At 44.6% G+C, this 26,641-nt stretch overlaps 1 protein-coding gene across 2 annotated transcripts; it reads right to left on the bottom strand.

Annotated features, from left to right (window-relative positions):
• Window positions 1–1,882: 1,882 nt before the first annotated feature.
• Window positions 1,883–25,178, bottom strand: MAPKAPK5 (MAPK activated protein kinase 5). Of its 2 annotated transcripts, none has more exons than XM_074605971.1 (14): window positions 24,928–25,178; window positions 20,225–20,298; window positions 18,856–18,931; window positions 17,563–17,660; window positions 15,972–16,080; window positions 13,207–13,296; window positions 12,505–12,600; window positions 11,177–11,257; window positions 7,190–7,377; window positions 4,768–4,888; window positions 4,327–4,457; window positions 3,591–3,706; window positions 3,124–3,228; window positions 1,883–2,123 (listed from the first exon to the last, which is right to left on the bottom strand). In XM_074605971.1, exons 1-14 carry the CDS (start codon window positions 24,961–24,963, stop codon window positions 2,029–2,031), a joined length of 1,416 nt encoding a protein of 471 aa, XP_074462072.1. In that variant the 5' UTR covers window positions 24,964–25,178; the 3' UTR covers window positions 1,883–2,028. The 2 variants fall into 2 exon arrangements, with proteins under 2 accessions (XP_074462072.1, XP_074462071.1); XM_074605970.1 differs by having other exon boundaries at window positions 3,585–3,706; window positions 24,928–25,168.
• Between the last annotated feature and the right edge of the window lie 1,463 nt (window positions 25,179–26,641).

Genomic DNA, 26,641 nt, shown 5'->3' with positions numbered 1-26,641 from the left:
ACTTCCATTCAAACAAAGGTGATATCCTTGTTTATTGCTCTATATTTGCCACACTTAAAGGTTCCAAACCAATGAGATTTCCCAGAAAAAAACCCCATGGATTTCAAGGTAAATAGAAAATGATCTATCATGTTTAAAGATTGTGTGGATGTTGACATGACCTAGAATTTAGGGCAAGGACAAAAATGCATATGATCAGGCCTGCCAACTTGCTGATACTATCAAGAAATTACAAATACTCTTGTCTCTTGCTAAATCAGTTGTCATCGATACATGTCAGTGCACAAATATTCCACGTAGTGTCAGAGGTACAACTCTGGCCTACACAAAAACTCCCTGTTTCCATCAGAGAAAGTGATGGTCAAGTAGGGACTGCGGTTCTCACTCTGCAATAAATCAGGCATTGGAAAACTGTCAAGAGGGTCACGAGAAAGCTGACACGGTGCTGAGGAAGGATGGGAAATGAAGTATCTCCTTCATGTAGAAAAACGAAATCACTGCTTACAAAATTTTATAGAAAGAGTCAGACGCTGGTTTGCCATCCAAGCTAAAGGTTGCGAGGAAGTCTGGTATAGAAAAAAGACAAAAAAAGAACAAGGCTGGACTGCCGTAAGAGTAAATTGGGAGGTTCATGGCTCAGGTTTGTAAACGTAAACCCAAAATTAATGAGCTATGAAATACAACAATAATGTTCAAGAGTCATTACTAATAGCCCTGAATTGGCACTTCAGTCTGCAGACCAAACTCATTCAACGTCTGCACGGGTTTGGTACCAAAATATCTCTATAAAAAGCCTTCAACCAGTCTCAAAAGAAAGAAAAGCGTCAGAAGGTAGAAAACTAGAAATATGTACAGATTCTTTTCACTTGTTTGTTTAATTAAAATTAAAAAAAGCAGCTTTTGGAGCCAATGTTCCAGACTAGTGTAAGAATCTGCCCTGGGCAGATGGTCCAGGCAGCATAAGGACGTGTGTCAAGGAGCAGCCCTGCATCTGTTGCTCCCCCAGAGGGGCTCAAAGGCATCGAAGAGACGAGGAGCTTGGACTCCAGAGGGTGACACAAGAGAAGGATCACCAGTGGATTCACACAGCAGCACTATGACCCTTGCCAGGATGACCTCTTTCAAACAAGAGGACAAGTTTGAAACCAAGTGTTGGATCTTCTAGAAAGGAAAGAACAGAGTACATGGGTGGAACACACACGACTGCTGACCTGGGGTCAAAGCAAATGGACCTTATTGTTGTCTGTAGAAGATCCCACCATGAAAATAAAAATAACTTGTACATAAGTAACTGGAACATTCTTCTATTCTGCCGTGGAACAATATGATAAAAAAAAGAAGAGTTTTATGCTGAATGGCCAATTCAGCCTTAAAAAAGGTCTGAGGAAGATGGGGAAGAAGAAAGAGGGCTAAGCCTTAACGAAGGTCCGAGGAAGATGGGGAAGAAGAAAAAAAGAGGGCTATTGATTCGAACTGAAAAAATACAGCAAGCGTATGGACTTTGGTGCCCTTGTCAAGGCCAAGCGTGGCTCCTGGGTCATCTAGTGAAACAGAAGGCTATTCAGTTGCCTCTACATAAAGACTCAGAGTTTAGGCGCAAAGGGTAGCTATGAAGTTTGTGCTTCACAGCACTTGCTTCAAGTACTCACTGAGCAGGGTGTTGGGAAACTGTGGCTGTCTTGTTCACATACATAGTCATTGCAGCTGGCTGTACGTATAGCAGATGGAAGGCAGCGTCTGCAACTGGTTATTAAGAAAAAGAATGGTCTTTAACAATATAATTTGCCCCATTCTGGGGGACTCATGATTAACAGTACATAAGTGATCATATATACCTCGAGGAACTGAGTTTTAAAAAAATATTACAGTACCAATGATTTTTTTTTTTGTATCTACAACTATACAGCATTTTCAAGCAGTATGGAAATTTAATGAAATAATTATGATTTATTAATTTACATAAAAATACTTTTTACAGTTAAAGAATAAATCTTAAATGGTAAAAAAAATAAGATTAAGAAGCTCCAGCTATTGAGAGTCATGGGAGTTTGTCTGCTCTTCGATAACTTGTTTTACTATTTCTGCCAGTTTTAGTCGATCCACTTTATCTGTGAATCCTCTGCCTGAAAAGAGAAGAGTAAGTAGTCAGCTGGGCACAAGGAGGAAAGCAATCACGGCTGGAGTCATACACTGACTGAACACAAAACAACACTTCACACAGAAATGTAGGACAACATTTGCAAGGGAACCAAAAAGAGTTATGGCCTCTAGTCCCATTAAAAAAAAAAAAAAATTGAGCACTTAAAAACATAAATTAAAACCAACCAAACAAAAAACAGAATGAGGGAAGAGGCACAGCCAAGCCCTTGTGAACCTGGCTGATGCCCCGGTCCCCTTATATTTATCAGCATCTGCTCCTGGGGGCTGACCCCTCTGCCACCTTGTTTTGTCACGGAGCCATCTGAACAGCCTCACGGCAGCTGGCCTACTTTAATGCCATCCCTATACAAACTGGGCAGAAAAGGTGTCGCGCTGACACGGATGAGGGCAGCAGCCTCCAGCAGAAAGAGGGTAATAAGCAGCTGGAAGGAAACCAGCTCAGAACAGCTACAGTGGTTTCTAAAGATCCATCTGTGCTGTTACGTTCCTCCGTGGCTTGGTGCCTTCGAAAACTCTACCCTGAGCCTCAAATAGACATTTTAAGCAGAAATTTCAACCTCATAGAATCTTCATGGTTGGAAAAGACTTTTGAAATCATCGAGTCCAACCATACACACACCAAAATAACAAAACAAAAAAAAAAAAACACAAAAAAACACAAACAAAAAACCAAGCAACCAAACAAACAAAAAAAACAAACCAACAAAAAACCCCACAAACAACCAACCTACAATTTCTGCCACTACAGCATGCCCTGAAGTGTCAAATCTAGACGTTCCTTAAATACCTCTAGGTATTTCTAGAGTACCCATACTGGCAGATGGGCTTAAACAGTGTCAAAATCTAAATCAGTCTGACACAAACTCAAGAAATTTGTTTTTCTTTCCATACAAAAAGGTCCCTGCTTCCCCTCTTTCACCCAGCATTAGCACCATTCCCCATGGAAGAAAAAGAGTTCCTCACCATTCCAGCTGAAGCTCTGAAGAGTGTCTCGCAGCAGCTTACACTCTCTATTATACTTCCACGCCTCCTGCATCACTTCATTCAGCTTCTCGTCTTCATTCTCTCCTATTTAGGAGAACAAAGATAAACAGGCAGTTTGTCATTCTGCCTCGCAGCAACATTCAGAGCTTCAGTAAACAGTTCATGCAGTTATTCCTCGCCTCACGCAAACTAGGAAATCTGTTTGAAAGCAGACACTCCTGTTCAAACGTTACTTTAACAGCTTTACATGTCACTGTTGACGCCAATATTAGGCATGCACCAAAATTACAGTCCACAGACAATGCTTTCCTCTTGAGACTGACTAGGACAACAGGAGTTTTCTTTATCCTTCCTCACTACTGACAGGGACTGATCTTGAGGCACAGTAAAACGTCAGTGCCTTGCACGTTTGGGAATGTAACTTTCTTAAAAGTGGCAACCTTTACCAGCCTGTGGTAGAATGCACTGAGCAATCACATCTCTGAGCTTTTCCAGAGCCACGTTGGAATCGTTACTTCCATTCTCAGGGTCATGGATGTAAACACCATCCTTTGGCTTAGTGCTGCAAAACAAGGAGGAAACAATTACAATCGGAATGCAGCTCAAGTCCGTTACTCGTTGCAGAACTACATCAGTATAATGCTCTCTTTCACTCTCTGGAAAGCTGGCACTGGGAGCTAGATTTAGCATTCATTATAACAACGTCCTGCATTATGAGACCACTTTAAATACGAAGAAAAATAAACATTCCTTCAAATTAATTCAAGTAAAGGTAATCCTAAAATGCATTATCCTATTTTTCAGATAGGTAACCCGAACAAAGAGAGATTACCTGACTTTTTCAGTAAATAGATGTCAGGATCAGAAAAAAATATTGGAATTCTTTCTCCCAGTTTGCCCTACCTTACTCAACATGTGACCCATCTTCTCATAACAGACCTGTTCCTCTACCTGTATAATTCCTTCCTGCCCTCACTGGCACATCTCGGAAGGCACAACATATTATGCAAGTATCACTTGACTTCAGCGTGTATTACCCACGTCAGCACGAAGAGTGTGTCAACCAAATCAGAAATTCAGGAGCATGGGTACAATCAAGTCAACTTGTAACATGCTTAAAGTCATTCTCCGTGCATCACGGCTGCCTACACTTCGATCTTTCAGAAATAGCTTTAGAGTTACCCCAGTAATTTCCTTTTGCGCAGGATTGGGTTGTTGACAGAGTGAAGGGGTTTGAGACTGACTTTGAGGTCTTGGATTCTCATGTTCGCAAGCTGTTCTGCATGAGCCTGTTGTATCCCTGCAACCATTGCCTGGAATGAAAAGAATTGCACTCGATGTTTTAATTAGCTTCATGTGAAGCAAAGAACAATATATGGACAATGTTAGCCATGGACAAAACAAAATCCTATTTATTTCAGTAGTGCATAACAAAAATCCGGTTTGCCTTATGCAAGATATGATTGGAAGTACAGCCATCGACTGTGGGACAACACATGCCGACCTCACAAGGGCTGAACAGGACAAAGGATCATGTCTATCATATGAAAGAAAACACTCAAACCACCCAAGAGCTACCCAGCTCTCCTATGCAACATTCTTGATCAAACAAAAGGTTTAGACCTTGTCCATCATCAGCTGGGCAGAGGGTAGGATGTTATCAAGTGCCTCGGTGGAGTTGAGCCAGGGATGGTCCAGCACACCTTCAATGGTCAGCCGTTCCTCAGGTTTGACCTTCAGCAGCCTGGGAGAGGAATCAATCAGTCCATAAAGAGGTCTTTGTTGATTTACAGTGTGCTGCTCCATCTGGGATCAGAGCACTTCGCAATCTCTAAGCATTAGAGGGGCCAAAAAAGAAACTCCTCCTAACATCTGAAACACTAAGCTGACCCAAAGGCAGTCTGACTTTCTACCAGCTTCACTGACCCTTGCTGCAGTGATATTTTAATGCTATCACAGCTCGTTCAGTTATGCTCAGCAACTCAGTGTAACAGAAAGGTGCTGACGGCCATTTTAGTAATACTTGTGTCTGCTGAACTCTACATTCACATCCTCCCAGCTGGGAAATTATCTTCCAGATGGACTGGAAGTGATCCAGACCGACACTCTCTGGAAATGCACATCTAGAGCTCATCCACGTAATAGTCTATGCTCAAACCAAGGACTCTGGGCATGGTGAAGTAAGGCAAAGTTTCAAAGTTGGAAACCTGCTTGATGAATTAACTCCATGCAACTCCTTAGCTTTCCTCCCCCTGCAAAAGCATCAAGTAACGGACACTTTGGCAGGCTACAGCACCTCAAAGCGAGAAGGAACTTTATTCTGAGATATCTGAAAACTCCATGGGTTTAAATTTTACTAGAATGAAACCCTGGAAAGGGATTTTGCAGACAAACTCATCTTGTCATGATAATCACAACTGTTTAATAAAAAAAGTAAAATTTCACACAAAGTGCTGGCAAGTTATCCCATGAGTCTAATTTAGAAACAGAACGACTTGATGAGTTTGTCACACTTTCTTAGACAATACTCTAAATCAGCTCCCTGGCTGCAAAGCAGAATCATTTAATGTACCAAGAAAGTGGAAATAACTTGCACAAAATGTCAGCAGGACCACAGGCTGGCTCATAAATTTCACTTGCGAGGCCATGCTGCCAAACGCGTAAGTTCTGTTTTGATGCTAGACCCAAGATCCCTGCATTCCCTTCCCGTAGGTTTTCAAAGCCCTAACCTATTATCAAGCGCTCCAGCTCATAAAGCTTGAGGTCAGAAATCAGCTCGACATGCTCGCAAGGAAGCAGCTGCTTGAATGCAAAATATGACCTCCAGAGGCAAGACCGCATATGAATAGCTGTCCACATAAATAAAATGTAAACTTATCTAGAATTCTATAAAGTCTAAGTGTATTCCTCCACCATAAACGCAGATTCGGGCTCACTGGCTGGAAAAGACAAGCAGGAAAGGGAGTCCTGATAACATTAGTGAGAGAATTAGGTGAAGTCAACTGAATCCAAGTAACAACCTTCTGTGAGCCGAGTTTCATGGCCATTTAAAAGACAATGAAATCTTTTGACTGTGAAGCTTCTGAGTGAAAATAAAGAGTCGACCTTGGTATAAGCAGAAGTTTCACTGCAACATAATCTACAGTTTATTTGGTGAAAGGTTGTGGGCTCTCCTGCACTGCTATAAACAGGTCCCGGCACCCTTCCCAAACAATGTTAAGTCCGTGGAGATTTTACAGCACGTCAGAGGAGACCATGACAGTTTAAAATTATTTAACTGATTTGATTTTTTTTTTCTATTTATGCTGTTATTATTCTTCCAGTTCCTCTGGTGACACAATCAACAGCAGTAAGTCCCTCTCACATTTTAAAAAAATAAGTGAGGTCAGGACCTCATCAGTGCCACATTCTTGCTTTCAAACGGGACTGAGGGATCCCCGTCTTTGAAACATTTGCAATTGAGCGATGTGCACTGCACGGAAAACAGTTTCCATTAGCGTTTAGAATAAAATATCAATGCAAAACCTTATCTCATAGTCTGACACCTTGTGACAGATCTTAACCTCCCTTTCCAGGCCTCTCCTGACCCCTTTTAGACTGTGTATGACGTGCACGGGGCTTTAATGGACAGATCTACCAGATCCTATTACACTACCTAGATGTCCCCCGATTTGAACAGGGGTTTAAACATTATCATAGGAGATACGTGTCTAGAGAGCACTTGCAGATGCGGCAGCCAGTTGTCTATATTGCTCTGCAGCAAGGTAGCGAACCCGTTCCCAATTAGGACTAAATGCACAATGCACTCGAGCAACTTCAGAGACAGGAGACATCAAAAATTGAACACAACAGTTGGGGAGGAAAAAAAAAAAATAAAAAGAGAGGGAAAGAAAAACATTTATGAGACTTCATTTGTGCTGAATGTGATAGAAAATTCCCCCCGCTTTTGGAAAAATAAGGCCTTTGTGACAAGGCACTTTCAAGTGACTTCCCAATTTCTTAATATAAGCAAAGAGCAATACAACATTCTCCTCAACTGACTCACTTTCGCACAATGTCTTTCGCCATTTCTGAGATCTGGCTCCACTCTTCCTCTGGAAATTCAAAACTTCCTGTCATGATCTTTTTCCGCATGTCCTTTGGAATTGTCCGACTATGGTGTTTGGAGTAAAACGGAGGGTATCCACACAGCATCACGTAAATAATGACACCCAGGGACCACAAGTCACAGCTCTGAAAGCAAGGAAACGATCACTTTGGGGCGCAATTTGCAGCAAGCGGTGGTGTAGCTATGTTAAAAGTTCTATGCGATTCCCTAAGAAAACAGAAACACAGCTCAGCCCCCTCCTAAAGGTCCATCTGAAGACCTTCATGGATAAATACGGCAAATATGTATGCACAAGATAACTCCATGTTGCCACGCTAGACTACTTCAAGTAGCCAAAAGCAGCTTGTTCACAGAAAGTGCTCCTGTACGTCTGTGCTCCGCAGTGGTAAATTGTTTGGAAACAGCCAGTGCATCAGAGGCGTGAGCGAGCTGCGCATTTATTACATCTCTCAGCGTACTTGATTCCTAGTCTCTCAATATCACAACATAAAACAGAATACAGTCATCTTTTAGAATGTGAGACTAAAAAAAGAAACACCATCAAACAAACGCACTAGCAGAGATGTTTAATCAGAGAGGTCTGTAATGAAAAACTCATGTCCTGAAAGTCAGGCAGATGAAGAAGCTTCAGAAAGCCAGGAGCAGCATTTCAGGGCTGCTCACGCTGCACTCCCTCCTGCCCTCCCACCCCAGCCCTCGCACGAGTGTTAGCTCCCGTGTGATACAGAACAAGTTCGTTCAGGAGATGCATCCAGCCAAAAACCAGCTCAGTAAAGAAGGTGAATGCCAAATCTATTCCCCATCTGGATCTCTGTGCAGTCACACAACATAGAGCCTACTCGGAAGAAGTGAAGAGGACCGTAACAGCCTAGACTGCAATTCAAGCTTCTGTTGGACCACATCCGTAAGGACACAGCTCTGTTATCACTTGGTTATGGTATGGTGCAGGCTAGGGCTGGCAGGACCTGCTCTGACCCTGACCATCCATTCCCAATGTTTCTTTTGTGCCAACGCTAGCATTTGTAAAGCTAATTATTTATTTTTACTGGCTTGGTTTCCAGCCCTATCAGTCCTCCAGGGGACTCCCAAAGGTTGACGCCAGCACAAGGATGGACAGGAACACACAGCTAAGTGTAAGCAGAAGCCTGAACTCCAGCCAGGTTCAGGTGACTGTGGAAAAAAAAACCCACAAGGGCAGATTTGGGGAACAGGGGAGGTTCTGCAATCCTTTTACACAGCCAGAAGTCTGCGCAGCTGCCAACTGAAGCAACCTCAGCACCACCTTGTCTGCCCCAGGCTGTATATTCCACCGCCTACTCTGGGACAGCACCGGTGTTCACGAAGCTGCACAGACAAACTCAGCAAAGAGAGAATCCCTGACCCCAGTAACTGTTTTTTGACTGGATAAACACTGACCCAGGAAGGGGCCCCTCAAAGGCGAGACTGCTTCCTTCTGGAGGGAACACACTGAGCTCAGCTCATACTGATCATTGAGTCATACCTGTGGCTTCTACAAAAGATGTGGATGCTTGTAACAAAAGAAACTCCAAGGATTTACCCCACGTATGGATGCTTTTTGGCAAGTTGTTTAAGCCAATCTCAGATGGTTCTAGACATCTAAATTTCAATTTAGGTACCTAAATTCTTATAATTTTTCTGGTGACCGGAGAGAATTTCTAATGAAATCAATGGGACTTTAGGCACGTAAGTAGGAAACAGGTGTCTAAACTCCTTGTGGATATGGCTGCCAGATTCTGTTTCTCAAGAGTCAACCCCCTCCAGCCATGACATACACACTTCCAGTTGATCCCATACACACACAGCTTAATAAAAATACTCAGGGAATCAAAGATGTGTTTTTTCCTCCAATTTAAGTCTGTGGGATAGAGCTGCTGTTCATGAAGGTGGATCACAGGCATTTCCACTCAGGCTCTGACCTGCTGTGGAAGGACAGCGTACCTGCGAGTTTATCACAGTCTATTTCGGGGAACCAGGCGTATGCCAGATGCTGGTTTTGCAGTGAGTCACACTTGGCAACGTAAGGATGAGGCTGCTTCTTTCAGCAGCCTTTCCAGTTAGTACCACCATGACCGAAAGCACTTCAGAGTGACCGATCAGTTCTTTAAACGAAACATGAAAAGAAAATCACTGTATCACACTGTAAATCCCAGAAGATCAAGGCAGCTGAACCTTGTTGGTATGTGAGTTACTCCAGTTGGCATCTGTTTTCAAGGTTCTACCATTCTCTACAAGAATATGGCCCATATTTTGCTACAGTTGCCATGGCTCTTTGTTTCATTAAAGAACAAAACAGCTGCCAAACTGTTACCAAAAAGAACAACACTGAGCATGAGCAACCACTTCCAGGTGTCTCCGGAACTGCATCTACCCTCTTACAACAAAAGAGAGGGAGGTCCCTTGGAGGGGGCTGTTACTGGAGAGTAAATCTGCTTCAATCCACAGAAGTGGAGCTCTTGAGCACTGTGAGACTTTCAAAATTTATTAAAAACAACTCTCCCTGTGACTGGGGTTCACACGAGAGAAGGCAGAAGAAACTCTGTGTTGAAAAGACCATTGGCACCTGTCCAAGAACTCTGTTTATAAGAAATGCCTGGCTTCAATCATCAGGCTGTTTCTTCAGGATGGAGAAGAGACAATCACAACCCTGAAGGCAGCAGATTCGTGATTAGGAAACCCACGTGGACTATTCAGTGAAAGTTATCTCTGTCTTTGCTTTAGTCTCTATAGAAGGCTACTAAAACCTAACACTATATATCGAACTACTCCCTCTAGCACGTGGTGGGTTAAACAACCATCCTCGAAGCTGGAATCAGCGTAGATACTTAGCACTGCCATCAGAAACCAGCTAAGTTTAACCAAAATTGCCACGCTGAAAGAAAAACACTCAGTGGTTCAAACACTGCTAAGCTGGCAGGCGACGGTGATAATGATACGCAGGAAAATGTTTTGGAATGACCAAAAAGCATTACAACCTTTCAAGGGCACTTTCAGTTGTAACTTTGCCAAGACTCCAGCAGCAGTTGTTATTGCCATCGGCTACTGCTATGGACCACACAATACACCATTGGCCATCTTGCAGGAGATCCCCCGATACAGACAAGGCACCGTCACAGCTGCCTGAAGAAGACAGCCTAAATAGGGCTTTGCATATCCAGAAACTCCGGCTGACAGCAGAAAAGGGGATTCCTTTGAACCAGCCTCCTGTGGAAGTGAAAGAACTTCCCACACGGTCACACTGCAGCAGAATCATTCCACTCTCTCCAAAATCAATATTTAGTGCTCCCCTTAACAGTGTTTGTTATATTTTTCCTTTAATTAGAGGATCATTAATTAGGCTTGGACCAAGTGTGCATTTCTTTATCCGCTCCATCAGAAAGAATGCAGAGCCAGCAGCACCTTTCAGCGTGTCACTTCTAAACCGAGAAACACAGCGACCTGCACAGATTGTTATCTTCTAGTTTCCCAGTTCAACTGAATGAAACCTGATCTGAACCCGATACATTTTAGAGGAGAAATACCACTGTCTATCTGGTCACTCTCTTTTAGAAAAGCTGAATGAATCACACTTATAAGAAATACAGCCCCAAAGACACTACTTCCTTACAGCTGAAAATACACGTGTACCCAAAACAGCAAGCAACAGGAGCTTTCCTACTTCTTTCTGTAGATCTTGCTTTTACTCAGTGTTAGATATTTGGCTAGCCAGACGTATTCCCATCACAGAGATCAGAACAACTTCATTGCTCCTGGCCATAAGCATGTAATTTCAGGGCAATAAGTTTTATTGCCTTAGGTGATTAACTTCATCTATAGACTACTTCTACAGCAGACACACCGAGGGGCGAGGGTGGGGAAGACGCTGTGCTTTAAAGATACTGACTCGTGGACTATTTCATAACTTACCTTGTTATAAGTGTAAGGTGTTGGAGAGGTGGGGATAATACCAGATTTTTCTTTCTGATGTCGTCTTTGTGCCTCCAATACCTGTTGCGATGAGAGGGGGGAACAAAAAAAAAAAAAAAAAGGCAAAATACATCCCATTTACTGGCACCACAAACAGCAATACCTATGCCAAAGATGCCTGATGCTTTTCCATTCAGTGGACTTATTCCAGCTACTGAAGACTTTGCCAAATTCAAACAATTCTTCCTAAGAGTGGAACTTTCTACATGGGGGAAAATTTCAGCTTAACCATTTTGCTGCTCTGGATGAAAACTCCCGTTTTGCCTGAATTCAATCAATAGCTCACACCTGTTAAGAAACTCTAACACTTCCATGCTTTGCAACTAGAACTTAAACTGTGTTTGGGGTGTAACCCTAGCTCCAAAGCCTCTCCCATGAGCAAATCAAATCAAACTTGTCCCTCACTGATCAAATCTGTGTTCCTGGGTTCTTACAAAAATCTGGGTTCTTACAAAAATCTCAGTTTAAATACGCTCAAGAAAAGCTTTTTACAGGTTTAGTAGTTCACTTGTTTTAAAAAGCCCTGTCTGGAATGCACATGGCCCTTCACCAGCAGGCTCCAGCTAAGGAGGCATTTTGAGGGCACTCGACTGTGGCTGCATGGTCTGATCTCTGCAATTGCTCTTTCTAGTCATTAAAGGCTGCCGACATGCCCAGTTCTGCAATTAAGTATCTACCTGAAGTTTTCTTTTAATTTCCTTCAAGACTCCAACACAAAGCACAAAAGAGAGCAGGGAAAGCAGCACTACAAAAAACAGCCTGTCCGTAACTATAGGTTATGTCTTGACACAGGGGCCAGGCCAAGGTGAACAGATCACCCACCGGCACCACCCTCCTTCCGAGTAATTGCCTTTACAGAACCTTATTGTTTCAGCATAGCCCTTTTTAACGTCATCTTGAATGAGCCTGAGCTGGAAGAAGGATTGCAAAGCAGGAGCTTTTCCAAACCAACCGCTTTAATACGGTTAAAGGCCAATTGTCAAAATCCTGGAGTCATCTCACCAGTGGGAGTCAAGCCTGGGAGAGTCAGGAGGCTTCAGCAATAAGTCAGGGCTATGAACACAGTCTGGGAAATTTGTCTCATGATTTATCTACATTGCTCTAATCACAGTGGCACTCCATCTTGAAAGGTGGCTACTATACTCAAGATTTCTGCACACAGAAGTACTCAGTAGGACAGCAACGGCTTTTAAAATGACATGGTTATGGAGGCACAGGCAATAAAGATAATTATTGCCCTTTAGCCTAGAACTGTAATCGTTCGTTACCTGAGGTGCTACGTAATATGGAGTGAACTGCGGTGTCATCAAGTCACCTTGGTCTACTTTGGCAAATCCAAAGTCACACAATTTAACAGGCGCATCCTAAAATGACGAGAAGAGGTTTCATTACAAAATCTCATTGTATCAAGTTTTCTAATACATCCTTCTTGCCTTGTACTCATCTTACCTTTGCCACACTTATTCCTCTTTTGTATTTAAACCCTTACCATTCCACAAAGCAGTTAAAAGGTCATAAAGTGATCTTTGAAACCATCATTTTTGTTTTCCTGGGTGCTCTGGGTCAAAAGCAGTCCTCCTCTAAGCTTTGGGAAGCACCAAGCACATTGTAGGGAGGCCACTGCATATGCAGGGTGGTTAAGAGCAGGAGAAGAAAGAAACAGGCAAGTGCTACAGATGTCGGTCAAAGAACCTGTACTGCATGTTAAAACATCGTGATGACGCATGGGGAGGAAACGGGGCAGGATTCTATGTTGAGGTGGAGTCCCTGACCCATATTTAACAGCAGCAACACGGACAGCCCGCACTCCAAGCAGATCAGAGTATGGAAAAGCACGAAGCCAAAAAAGGTCATCAATTTTTGTCACCAAAACACTGCATTAATGTCATTTTACAGCTATTCTGAAAATCATCATTGGGCCATTTTACAGAATTCAGCAGTAAACAAAGAACACCAAGTCTTCATCTTACCAGAGAGTTATCCTTGAAGAGGAGATTCTCAGGCTTGAGGTCTCTATGTGCAATGTTTAGTGAGTGGCAATGCTGCAAAGCCAAAGCTATCTGAAAAAGGGCACAATAAATCAACTACAATTACAGAACTCCTCCTTTAGGCTGGACAGTTATATTAGCTTTAAAAAGGACATTGCCAACATAGCTTAGACCCCAAATATTTTAAATCCACTTGTGTAGAATTCTGAGTTAAGACAAGCCAGGCCATACTGTGCAATAGCGCTGCGAAGCAACCATCGGGAAATGGAACCCACCAACCTATTGTTTTCTTTTCACTCGAGGCAAAGAGAAAATAAAAGCTAAGTTGTACTGGGCTTCCCAACCATTTCAGTTTGACTAAGTCAGGGCATTATTAACGCCTCCAGAAGTGAAACAGATCACGACAGTGTCCTTTCACATGCTGTGCTAGGCCTACCGGGTAACTCAACTTGCTTGCACGCACTCCAGCAATTACCTTCCGTTTAGTGCTCAACAGTGAGTTCCTGCTTCAATATTCCAGTGAATATTTTATTGCACTTGTTACCGACTTAAGAGTCAACATTCAGGCAGTTTTATTCTTTAATTCTTGGTGGTATTGTCGGCAATTTACTCATTTCATATGATACTACACAGAAATGCGTTACTTGATTCTTTCAAAGACAGGTTCTTACCCTGCTGTGGTTTAGAAACCAGTAACCCAGCCATGAAAGCTCAGAGTGTACATTTGAAAGTGCAATTCATTTAAAGAAAACCAAAACATAACTACTTCAACAGCATTACTGCAACAAAAGTAAGGCAGAGCCACACGGCCCTTTATTTGAAAGTATTCCCATTGGCTTCTGTAGGATCCTACCCCAAACCCTACCCTGGGTGAAGCGCTGAGTCCTTATAAGATGCAAATTACTGTGACAAGACAACTTCAGTGTTAACTTAGCTCAGAAACAAATACAAACACATTCCCAGATAAAACGGGGCAGCTTTGTCACAAGGTTTTAACTATTACTGGGGACAAGGAACTAAGACCCTTAATTCGACAGTGATGAAGAACCACCAGAGGGAAGAATAAGACTTTAGCATTGCTTTCAAAGTTCATCTGTATAAACATTAAAGAGTTACTTGACACATGAATAACTTAAGTGTACACAAAGTCAGAATCCAATTCAAAGTCTTGTCTTTGGTATATTTTCTAAAGACTTCCCTAACATGTTAATCCTGGAGAATGCTTTGCATTGACAAAAATCAAATGGCCCAAAGGACGTGAAAACAAACCGTCAAGAATAATTGTATACTTCCACCTAATTTCTTTGCTGGATGGAGCCAAAAAGGTAACAACACAATCACCATTTAATTAGAAACAAGTCAAAGCACAAGACAGATAATTAAGATTAAATGATTTGGCCCTCGTTTTTGCTCAGTACCAGACACTATCTCCCCAGCTTCAGGGGAAGCAAGTGATCGGGATATGGATATATTCATAAAGTCATGTCAATCTACAACAAACGCTGTAATTTCTTGTCTCATGTTTTCTTTCCTTTATTCACTGCAGCGATCACTGGTGTGGGAGCAGGACATTTACTGTTAGTATCTCTAGTGTAGCCTCTCACCTACAGTTCACGTATCTTTCATTTGGAATGCCAATATAACCTCTGCAAGAAGCAAACGAAGGCAACTCCAGCCCTTGGCTTCATGCCATGATGCCATTTGCCCTGCAGAAGAGCTCAGCCATTCTGACAGCAAGGTTCTTCTGGGTTGTGGTTCCTTAACAGGAACCTGCTGGTCCCATGCTGCAGCTCCCTAGAAAGGCTATCCCAACATAGAGCCATATTCTCCTTCCTGCAACCTCCCCATTAATCCAAGCTTCCTGACTGGGCACCACAAGTCATCCAACAGCTTGACAGTGAAAGGGAAAAAGTTCACCCCAGAACTGAGAGGACCTGACACTGGGGATCTCCGCACTGGATCCCATGGAGGCCCTTCTACTTCGTCATCCTGCCCACTCTAGCAGGATATAAGCTAGGCACACCAGATGCACTGCTAAGCAACAAAGAGCCTGATGGACACCAAAATCTCTAGTAATAAATATCGTGAAGGCTGTAAAGCACAACATTCAAGACTGAGCTGGCTAGAGAAATAGTGAGGGAAAAGTGACATCAGAACAAACAGCACAGAACACATGCACTCTAGTGGTACATTCCTCTTGTTCTCTTCCATGATAGGCAGGACTTTCATAAAACCAAATAACAGAACCCAGCTTGAAAACCACTGGCCCAGGACACATGTATGTTATCGTCTGCTACCCAGCCCAAGAGGCGAGAGAAACGCCAAGTCTGTGTCACGGCCAAGAGCGATTCTCAGACTGGAGCTCAGGAGCCTCGCGTGGTCTGGTGAGAGCCTGTGGACTGTTGGAGGTAACACTTTTAGAACAACAGTGAGGGACACAGCAGGAGGATTGTGCAAGAAGAGAGCTCTCTTTGGTGACGTGTTCTGTAGACCAGGTTAGGAAAACCATCACTACTGACAGCAGAGACACCAGGGTCCCAACCCAGAACTAGCCCACACCTTCCAATTCTTTGCTTCTATTAAAAAACTTCGGCATTGTCAGGTTATAACAAAGCAGGCAATGATCATTGGATCAGAACTGAGGATTATTTTAGCTTCCTTTTTTCCCACCCCCCCACCCCAAGAAATTGTTAAATACTTTAGCCATTGTCATTCACGGATTTGCTTATACATGGGTGTTAACTTGCCTGCTTTGTTACTTGGCTTGCTTGCTTCTCAGTAAAGTGCCGGTGCTGGCTGATTCTGTGAAATAGCTCTCCCCCTTCCATCATCTCCATTACAATTAGGAGCCGAGCCCTGTTCAAAAGCATTTCATTTTGTTATATTAAAAATAATAAAAAAATAACAGAATTGCTAAGCTAATAATGCATACTTCATATCTACTGACGCAGGCCAGAAGAGAGACATGTACTTGCATCTTCTACAGTTGTTCTAGCTATTTTGGTTCCGTAATTTTGACTTTAAGCACATAAGCTGCAGGATTTTCTGGCTCCCAGCACAACCTGACTCACTGTCAGCCAGGAATCTACCGTTTGCTCTTGACGTTGGGCTCCCACATCCAGCTGGAACAAACACCATGGACATGTCTACATGGGTGCATTCAGACAGACACAGGCAAGCTCCACCCACGCTTTCCATCAGCAAGCCAGTTTGGACCTGGAAGCCATTTAGATGCATCCATGTATAACTCTGCCCTCAAAGAATAACACAGCAGGTAGAGTCTTGCATTAAACGGGCTAAAGAGCTTCCAGGCTGGAGCTGGCGTAAAGCAGAGCGCACACTGGTCTGCGCCCATCCTTGTAGACGTGCCGATCTGCCTCGGCGCTAAAGATGTTCATGGGAACTTAGAAGCAGAAGGTTGAGGAATTATCTTTAATGCTTTTGAGTCTGGATACTCTACCTCGTTGTTTTAATTTACAGGTTTATTGACATAATTATGAAGGACAACGAATAGGAAGTGTGGAGATCAGGACTGCTAGAGCCTCAAGAAACTAACTTCTAGTTCTTCTCGCCACACAGCAAAATCAGATACATCTGAGACTAAGACAGGTCTCAGCTCTCTAATTCTCCCAGCTCTGATTTTTTTTCCTCAACTAATATCCAATTTGAAGACAACGTTTTTATCCCAAGCAATATTAATATATGAAAAATAAGACGTCTGCTTCATGTTTTGCTGTGTTCATTTTCAGCAGGACAATGTACTGAGAGTTTACAGGGCAGAAGCTAGTATTTTTAGAAACAATTTTCTCTTCCTTCTTCCCCCTCCCCCCGCCCCCGCCCAGTGAAGACTGGAACTCTGAGTTTCCCAGTGGCTCACAGGCACCACCGACACGTAAAACAATCTCACTTCTAGGTTGCAACAAAAGTCACAGCTCCAATCCTGCTTTAACAGTGCTTTGAAAGCAGAAGGAGGCTCGGCGGTTACAATTCAAGGCAATAAAGCAATATCAAAGCAGGACAGTAGCTAGAAGCTAATACACTCTCTCAGACAATGCAGGTATCACAGACTGAACCAATAAAAAAAACCTAAGAAATGAAGATGTATTCAAGACCAGTAGTGAAGGACGCAAATTCATTTAAATATGCAAAGGTCTTGGCACTGACGGGGGAAAAAGCAAGCGTTGCTTAGTCTGAAGTATAAATATCATATCTGGAACACCCTATAAATATTCATTTTGGTCAAGCTGTGATTAAAAAAAAAAAAAAGCAAACTCCACTATACCTTGGCCTAAACATGGAAAGCAAGCTGTGGGAATGAATCACCCTATGTAATCTTACCTTGGGCTGGATTCATGTGGGAACTGCACACTGTTAGCATAAACTTCAATAATTTGAACAATATTTGGATGTGTTGCACACATCATGTGCAGACGTACCTTGAAGAGAAGGGAAGAAACGTTACTGTACACAGTGACACGCACCTGACCGGTTCTGCTCCTCCCTCTGCCCCCAAAACTACGGCACGCACGAACCCCTGCGCTGCCAGCTGTGCTCAGCGCCCATCCCGTGCCACTTTAACTAGTCAAAAAATAAGAAATGCCTACAAGCGTTTATGTGAGTGACCAAGAGCCATTACACTACTTGGACCGTGCAGGACAAAATGATCACACATTGCCAATCTGCTTGTTACAAACCATGGAATCAAACCCAGCACAGTTCCAGAAAAAGCCCAATCTTTAATTTCTTTGGGATTTTAAAATATATTTAAAGCTAGAACTAGCTTTCAAGCTGCAATTGAGATATGATTGAAACCGAAAATTCATGAATAAAACTTGAAATGCCATAATTTGGCTCCTTTTACGGCCTCAAGATCTAGCACTCAAAAGATGTGAAGCCTCATCTCCTGTTCCGACTTTCTGAACCAGGAACCTAAGGAATTTTCCCCAGTTTAAAGCTACCTGGACTGCTAAATCAAGTCAAGGCTTGATGCTCTCTGTATATTTTTTTTCCCCCGCTGGGAATTTTAAATGAGAATTTGCTCATTAACATTTACTCTTCAAGAAGAAATGGAAGTTGCCTCAGCCTTGAGGACAATTATCGCTTCTTTCACTTTCATGACAACTTGAATGACTGCCCATCATTTTCAACAGACTGACAGTTTGGTACCTTGGCACGCTCTTGCCACCCACAGTAAGTCACAAACGGCATCAGTGAGCTTATCGAGTTTCTTGTGCACAGACAAACCCATACCATTTAGAGTGCAACTTGAAGCATTCTTAGAGTAGTGACATCCAAGAGTGAGATGTATGGAAACAAAATCGGTTCTCATCTATTCATGTTACGTTATACGGGACATAGGGAGAACGTTATATCTCTATAAATCACACTTGTACATACACAGCTAACACCTACAGTAAACTCAGTGTTTGGAAGACCCTGTTTCACCCACCACCTCATCCTCTAGAAGCCGAGCACAGCAAGGCTAGAGGATCAAACCCAAGGAATCTTGCCCAGCAAGACCTGCGGAACACTCTCTTTTTTTTTTTTAATTAAAAAACATTACAACGATTCACCAAAAGGGCAAGACTTTGCGGTGTGTCAGAAGGCAGACAGTATAAACAGGAACTATACCTCATTTCTAGCTTTTGGACGATCAAGAAGAATTTTCAGTGCAAAGCGTTCTTGAGAGGATTTTTTCACGCAGACTCTAGTATTACAGCAATAAAATTATTCAGTCAGCAAGAATGTTAAAGAGACACTTCAAGCAATTGATCTGTAGTTACGAGTTTGCTCTCCACATGGGAATGAACAGGAATGCCCGCAAGCTGGAATATACTGGGCACCTGTCACCACGTCCCAGCTTGAAGGCCTCAGTTTTCAGCCTTCCACAACAATCTAACACGTTATGCGGAAACATCTAACACAAAGTTATATTTTCAGCAATGCAGAAAAAGTACTTCAGAGCAATGGGTTACTGCAGACAAGCCGAATGCACTCTGGACATTCGGCCTGAAGAGAGACTTCTGATGAAAAAAACCCAAACCACACAGTGGCAGTCTGAATATCTCCAACGGAGGGTGGAGCCTGCAATAAATAAAGCGTTTCTGAATGGAAAGCCTTGTTTTAGCAAGGCCACCAACTGTGCCGCACATGTTTTTTTCTCTTCTTCCCCCATTTAACATTAACAATTGAACTGCGTCAGAGGGAAGGGCCCACATATTAACAGGCAGCTAGAAGAATAAAAAGACAAAGGGATATTTAAATAAAGATCAGAGGCAACACAGCAACAGCAAATGAATGAGGAGAAACAATTGCTTGGACAGGAAGATAAATGGTGGCGATAGACAATCGTCCTGCCAAGCGTCCAGAAACAGAGAGGCACAGACATTTGTTTCCAGCGCTTGTGAAAATTCCTGGTCCCAGAAGGGAGAGTTCTAGTTGAAAAGGGAACGTATGTTTTGTTTTACAGAAAGCGTCCGGTTCCTGCAGGGGTTAGAAATTCACAATGGGCAAGTCTGGTATGAGATGCAGCGCTCGTGGCGCTATCTGCTTTGGCCTCACATGATGATGTGAAAAAATAGCTGGTAAAAATAGCTAACGGCCGCACAGTGCTGATGCCCCAAGTGATGATACCGTAGACGGGAGCAGCGACCTTTGCACCGCACTGACACTACTAGTATCAAAAGGACAAAGGTGTCCCAGTAGAATTTTCTGCTGCCACCATTTCACAACCACCCCCCGTTCCTGCTTTGCTTGGGGAATCCGGCAGTGAGACAAGACAAGGCAGAGAGGCGAGGAGAGTTTTTACTTCAAACATATCCCATAAATGACAATACCTCTCTCGCACATCAGCTGCCACCCGCAGGGAGTACAGAGACATTTATTTGTTTATAAAGAGAGGCTTCCACGTATCACATCACAATGACAATACATACTCACTTCTCCACAGCTAATGAAACAGGCTGAGATTACATACAAATCCCCAGGTGTATTGTCTTACCTAACAGGACCACTGATCCCAGCTCCCAGCTTCTGAGTCCAGTTAATGTTGTACTCCTCTAAAATGGAGGTTTCCTATTCAAGAAGGAGCAGGGGGAGGGAAAAGAGAGTAAAAAAAAAAAAGTATATAATTAATCACTACATCCCTTCCAAAAAAACCAGCTCAGCAGACCTGATTTGCAAGATACCTGAGCAGAGAGAGTCGGGGTTTGGAGTTTTGCTTCACCTAGGAAAATTAAACATAAATACAAATGCTGACATAATAATATATCTCAATTTAAAATGGTTTATGTGCAGCTGAGACTGCTCACCCCCACATTTTGAAACAGGATTATTGAGAACAGTAAATGAGGTCTTGCACCTTTAATACAGAAAGTGTATCAAGGGCATTTTTCCCCTGACTTTAAAATCCAGCTTCCTACCTATAAATGATCAAACACAATTGAACACAAGAGCCCAATTTCAACGTTATTATGTAAGTATTGGTCATACACTACAATGGAAAATTATTTTGCTGCTTTCTTAGGGTTTTGAAACCTTTGGAACCATTACCCTGTAAATTAATCCCTGCATGACTAGTTTTAGCTTGTCTGATAATGAACCAGGCTCGTGTTTATAATCCCTTTGTCCAAATCCATACAAACAGGGTTTGGTTGTGTTATGACACAGCTTGGGTGCTATCATGCTTAAACATGTCACAAGGCGGGATGCAAACGAAGCTTCAGCGCGCAGCATCTTGATTAACGCCGCTGCCACGTGCTGCTCCACAGACAGTGACCTAACGACAGAGCAGGGCTGCACGGTGAAAATGCTGTGGGCAAATACAAGCCAAAGTAAAACACGCCATGAAAACCTGCCTTTGTTCTTTTATGAATGCTGCTACCTATGTTAATCCTTCAGAAAGCCCCGCTTTCTGATAAACTGCAAGAAAAGGAGGTGGTAACAAAACCTAGCAGCGGAGAAGCGCAAGCAAGGAGGTAAAATACTTCCCAAATACACCGAAAACAAATGGAGGAGCGCACCGCTCGCAAAGCGACTTTATTCTGACCAGATTTTCCCCTTCTGTTAACTTTGATTCAAAACACACAGCATTTCAGGAATGGCTCACGCTACAAACCATGAGAAAACTGAGAACACTCGTGCTCTCAACCAAGGTATTGAAAAGGGCAGCCCCTAACCTGGCTGTCAGCCCCTGCGACAATAGCCATGGATTAACGCTCTTGCCAGGCTGGAGCCAGACCCCAAGCCACAGGAACAGAAAACAAAGCAAGGGAGGAAAGCTGATATTTAAGGGATTAGAGAGCGCAAAAAGACAGACATGAAAGGAAAAATTGCTTTTTAACGGAGTCTGGAGCGGGTATGACATAAATCATAAGTGACTAGCGTGAAAGCTGTAAAGGAAAAAGTTACAGTTAACGAGAAGTTTTATGAAGGGTTTCAAACGAAAAGGGAAGAAAAGCATAGTGGATCACGCACGGTTTGTTGTTTTCAAGTAGAAGGACAAAAAAACTTCCTTATCAATTCAACTAACATAAATTTCACGTGTGAGAAGTGTATTAGGGAAAAACTAATTTAATTTGCCTGATATTCAGATACCGAGAATCGAAGGCATCATAGTTGGAATGAAAACACAATTTTAGAGGAGGATTAATGAGCAGAGAAAGCGTTTCTGTGAACTGGCAAGTACCTCCTCAGCACACCTTCAGGATCACGCTTAGTGTTTTGAAGAAAGTCAAACCACCGAACTGGAGAAGCAAATGCCAAAATACTCTGGAGCAACTTCGTGATTAAGTGATAGCAATTCTTCGTTATTTTTTTTTTTTTATAGAGCTTTGAAGTCTGCTGCTCCTGTTCCAAAACCAAAGAAGGGCCTGGCTGGCTCAACGCTTACCCCACCCTTTCAACGGCACAGGTTGGTGTAAAAAGAGATGCTGTCTCCACATACAAGCACAGTCTTGACTAAACGGTTTCTGCTGCCTCGTGCCACTTCTGCGGTGGCGCAGAGACAGCTTGCTCCGTTCCAGCTGAATGAGTGGAAATGAGAAGCTGATTAGGAATTGGAAAGCCTGTGATCTATGAATCAAATGAAGTGAGAATAAGATCTGATAGTTCTCAACTCCTGACAGACAAGGTCAACAACTACAAATAAGTCCTTTTTTAATAAAAATTAAGTTCCTCTTTCATATTCTGCATATTTGCCAGTGCTTTAAATAAAAAGCCAACATTTTTGTTTTCTGCATTTTTATTTGGATTCCAATCTTCATTCCAAAGCAGCTTTACAACTTAGAAGTAAAAATTAATAATCTAGCGATCGAGAAACACTATTCACCATTTCCAAATGATATGAAATACAGTATTTGAGAATTTTGATGTCCATCAATGTACAAAATTGCTTACACCTCCTAGTTCAGAAACAGGAGCTCCAAATCTAGCACCAAGACTACATAGCTGCAAATCAACAGGAGTTTAAAACACTCAAACAGCGTGAAATATTTAAAATGTACAGATATAATACTGCACTCTGAAAATATCAAAATCTATTTCAACTGGTGAGCCTAAATGCCTTGCCTCTTCATTTAGATTAAGGTGCTGTGGATGCAGGCAGCAGAGGGTACGGTATCCTGTACTTAGCCCCACATCTGGAGAATAAAATGCCTTACAGTAGCTCTGCTGCACAGCACTGAACTTGTAGACTGGCTGACGGGTCAGCTGGAACTGATTTGCTGCGTCTGGGAACAGAGGAGGCAGAAGAGTGCCAGACAGAGCGCTTTAAAAAAAATAAAAAAAAAACCACCACCAAACCAAAACTCAAAACTGCAGTGGTGCAATTTCTTACAGTAAACCTTTTTGTTCCTACTGTGAAAGGAGCTTTAAACTTCTGATCACTCCTTATATTAATTTCCAGGGGGCAAAGGGATTAAACTAATCTGAAATGTATTCAATGACAAAGAAGTTTCACACAAACTTTGAGAGTTGAGTTCTCTTCAACAGCACAATTCGCTTTCAGCAAGCTCGGGGTACCTAAAACAACAGTTGGAGCACCCTCCCATGCAGTCACCAGTCTGGGACGCTGACAGCCTGCTACGCGGCACTCTGAGACTTCTCCTAGTTTGATCTCCAGCAAACTGCTTTCAGACGGAGTTAGACATGCATCAGGACTGCACGCGGGAAAGCTCGGGCGCTTCTCAGTTTCCACTGAATACCAACGGGAAAAGGTTTGAAAGAAGGTATTTTAAGAGTGATGCATACTCACTACAGTCAATTACAAGTATCCAGACTGCTGCTTGGACAAACTCCACGTATTCAGCAAGTCAAATGCCAACAACCAGCGTTACTTCACCACCACTGCTCCAACACACAGCCTTTCAGCCCCAGCTAGTTTGCCTCAAACAGCGATTGCTATCTTGAATCACAGACCTTAAACCTGCAGACGCAGGTGAAAACCAATCAAACTTGAACAATAACTAAGTATTTGAGTATCAGAAAAATCAGCATAATATATAAAAGTACTAAATTGTATTCTCGATTCAGACAATGCCTATAACCTAAAAGATTTGCCCAGAATCCATTCTCAGTCAGAACCACTCCAAGGGGTGTGGTTCTGAGGGGCAGGAGCAGATACGGGACTGTCCCTACACTTACACAACTGCTTCGGCTTTTTTGCTTTGTTTTTAACCCCCAAGAGCTCTGATGTAGATCTTCACCTTCACAAGAAATACCACAGAAATACTTGAAAAACCTCTTTGACAGCTTCCTGGATAGCTACTTCACCTACAAAGCCTGATAATGAAGCAGGAAGAGACAGTATACAATTTCGATACTTGATCTCGCAGCTTAATTACAACCTGAGTTGCCGGAACACAGTGCTTAGATTTCCTTCTACTTTGGGCTTTTTTAGTTCAAAAGGCAAGACCCACATATTTTAAATCAATCCAGATTTCAACAACACAAGACTGCGTTGCTACTTCTCTTGCATTGATTTTTGCCCCCAATGAGCTTTGTAAAGACAAATCCCACAGCGGTAGACAGCAGGGCCAAGGAAAGGTGGCAAATGCCAAGATACATACATGGTCATTTTACCTACATCCTTAAGAAATCCACTCATCTTTTTAAAGTAAGCATTTTTGAAGGCATCCAGAGTCTGTGACAGCAAATGCTTTGCAATTTATCCCAAAAGGGTTTCCCCAGCTTCTTCGGGAAATCCGCTCAGCCAGGTCACAGCAGGATTCACCGGGAAGCGCTAAGCTCACACACTGATTGCCGTTGTAAAAAAAGAAATCCTGAATCTGTTCAGCTCCTCCACCACCACTCAAAACACAAACATCCCACACGCCAGATTTGTTTTCATGACAGCATCCGAACAGGAACTCTGAGATGGACTGAGGCGACAGCATTGCCTCCACAGCCAGGGACTGCTGTGAAGCAGAGACCCCGGCTCCCGGCCGCCCCGGTTCTGCTCCCCAGAGTCTCAGCACCGATCCCCCGAGGCCGGATCCCGTGGAAGCCCGTCTGCCTGCAGCTCCCATTTCCCTGCCCGGTGCCTGGCGCTCCACACCGGAGCCCGAAGGCAGCCGCGTCCCGGCGGAGGGGCAGCGAGTAGAGCCTCAGCCCGAGAAGGGGGGACCTGGCCCCGCCGGGCCTCAGGGCCCTGCCCGGGCTGCCACCTCCCCTGGCCAGGCAGGGGACCCGCTGCCTCCCGCCTACCTTGATCATCTTGTCCATCTCGGGATCCTCCGACATCCTCCCGCGGGGCTACGGGTGGCTGGGAGGGGAGCGGGAGCCGCCGGCCCGTCCCCAGCGAGGGAGAGCGGAGGCCGAGGCAGAAGGGAGGGAGGCGGCGAGGGGCGCCGGGGGCGGCGGCGGGGCCGGTCCGGGGGCGCTGGGCCGCGCTAAGCGACGGGCAGCCCCGGAGGAGCCTTTGTGCCACCGCCGCACCGCCTCATCCCCGGCCGGGCGGGCCGAGGGGGGGGTCCGGGGCCCCGCGGGGAGGCGGGGGAGCGCCGCGGGGAGGGTGCGGGCGGGCCCGGAGCCGCCGCTCAGCCCGGGAGCCGCCGCCGCCGAGGCGCCGCCGCCGCCCGGGAGCCAGGCATTGCCGGCACCCTGAGCCGGGCACGCCCGCCGGGCGGCGCGACCCACCGAGGCCCTACCAGCCCCCGCCGCTCCCCGCAAGGGAGGCCAACGCGCACCCCCCGCTTCCTCTCCGCGCCCACCGGGGAATTTTAGGAGCCTCCGCCACGGCGGTGGCGCAGTTTACAGGCGGCCGCCGGCAGCCCTAAAAGCGCGACGCCGCCATCGAAGCCCCCGCGGGGCCTTCGAGCAGCCGGGTGCCTTGTGATGACGTAACGACGACCAGAGGGGCGGGGCGAAGCCTTGCGCGCCGGCCCCGCCCCGCGGGCGCGAGTCCCCGCCCCCGGGCGGGAGCGCCGCGAGAGGGGGCGGAACGACGCGAAGCCTCACGAGATCTCGGGGACCGAAGCATCGCGAGATCTCGGCGCGAGCGGCCGCCCTCTGGGCTGAGGGGAAGCGGCCGGGCGGCGGCTGAGGGGACAGGGCGGACGGGGGCGAAGAAACCTCTCTCCGCCTTCGCCTCGTGCCCTCCACGGGCTCGTCTCCCCCTCACAGCGCACCAGCCCCCCAGCGCAGGGCTCACTCTAAGGATTACACGATAGAGGGGTCTCCCACCGCAGCCCCAACGCCCTCACTGAGGCGCAGACCCCCTGCTTTGTTCTGGCACGGTCAGCTCTTGTGCTTGCTTTGCTGGGCAGAGTTACCAGATGTAGGGCTGGCTTTAACGTTTCACAGAAAGTTAAAAATTGCTTAAGGCAAGGGGTGATTGACGTGTGGAAGAAAATACAAATTTAGAATCACAGAATTGTCTAGGTTGGAAGGGACCTTTCAGATCACCCAATCCACCATCAACCTAACGCTGACAAAAGCCACCACTAACCCACATCCCTCAGCACCACGTCTGCCCGGCTTCTAAATGCCTCCCGAGGTGGCAACTCCACCGCTGCCCTGGGCAGCCTGTTGTGATGTTTGACAACCCTTTCGGTGGAGAAATTCTTCCTAATAACCATCCTAAACCTCCCCTGGCACAACTTGAGGCCGTTCCCTCTTGTCTTGCATTTGTGCGCGCGCTTGAGCTCCCGCTCAGCTCACCGAGACAAACTGCTCCGACAAAGGCAGGGTTAACCTCGCTAATACAAAAACATTTATTGTGAGTAGGTACAATGGGAGCAGCCGGAACAAACTTTCACCTCACAGATTCACGCTGAGGGGTTGCTCTCCTGCTGGGTTACGCAACTCGGCCTCAGTTCGCTTTGCTTACAGAAGGGAGACGTACGTGTTAGGTGTTTAGGGCAAGGAGTATAGAGCTCCCTGTGTAAACCAACAAAGAATTATTATAAAACCTCCTCCA

The sequence above is a fragment of the Larus michahellis genome, chromosome 13 (assembly GCF_964199755.1).
Source record: "Larus michahellis chromosome 13, bLarMic1.1, whole genome shotgun sequence".
NCBI lineage: Eukaryota > Metazoa > Chordata > Aves > Charadriiformes > Laridae > Larus > Larus michahellis.
Note: the sequence above shows the minus strand (reverse complement) of the source record. Positions and strands in the feature narration are given on the sequence as shown.

Bases quoted from the DNA above. Each gene is read 5' to 3' on its own strand.
- MAPKAPK5 (XM_074605970.1), bottom strand. From the start codon at position 24,963: ATGTCGGAGGATCCCGAGATGGACAAGATGATCAAG. The intron at 20,299-24,927 runs GTAGGCGGGAGG...CTTCTTGAATAG, and splicing joins AGATGGACAAGATGATCAAG to GAAACCTCCATTTTAGAGGA. The intron at 12,601-13,206 runs GTAAGATGAAGA...TCGTCATTTTAG, and splicing joins TCTTCAAGGATAACTCTCTG to GATGCGCCTGTTAAATTGTG.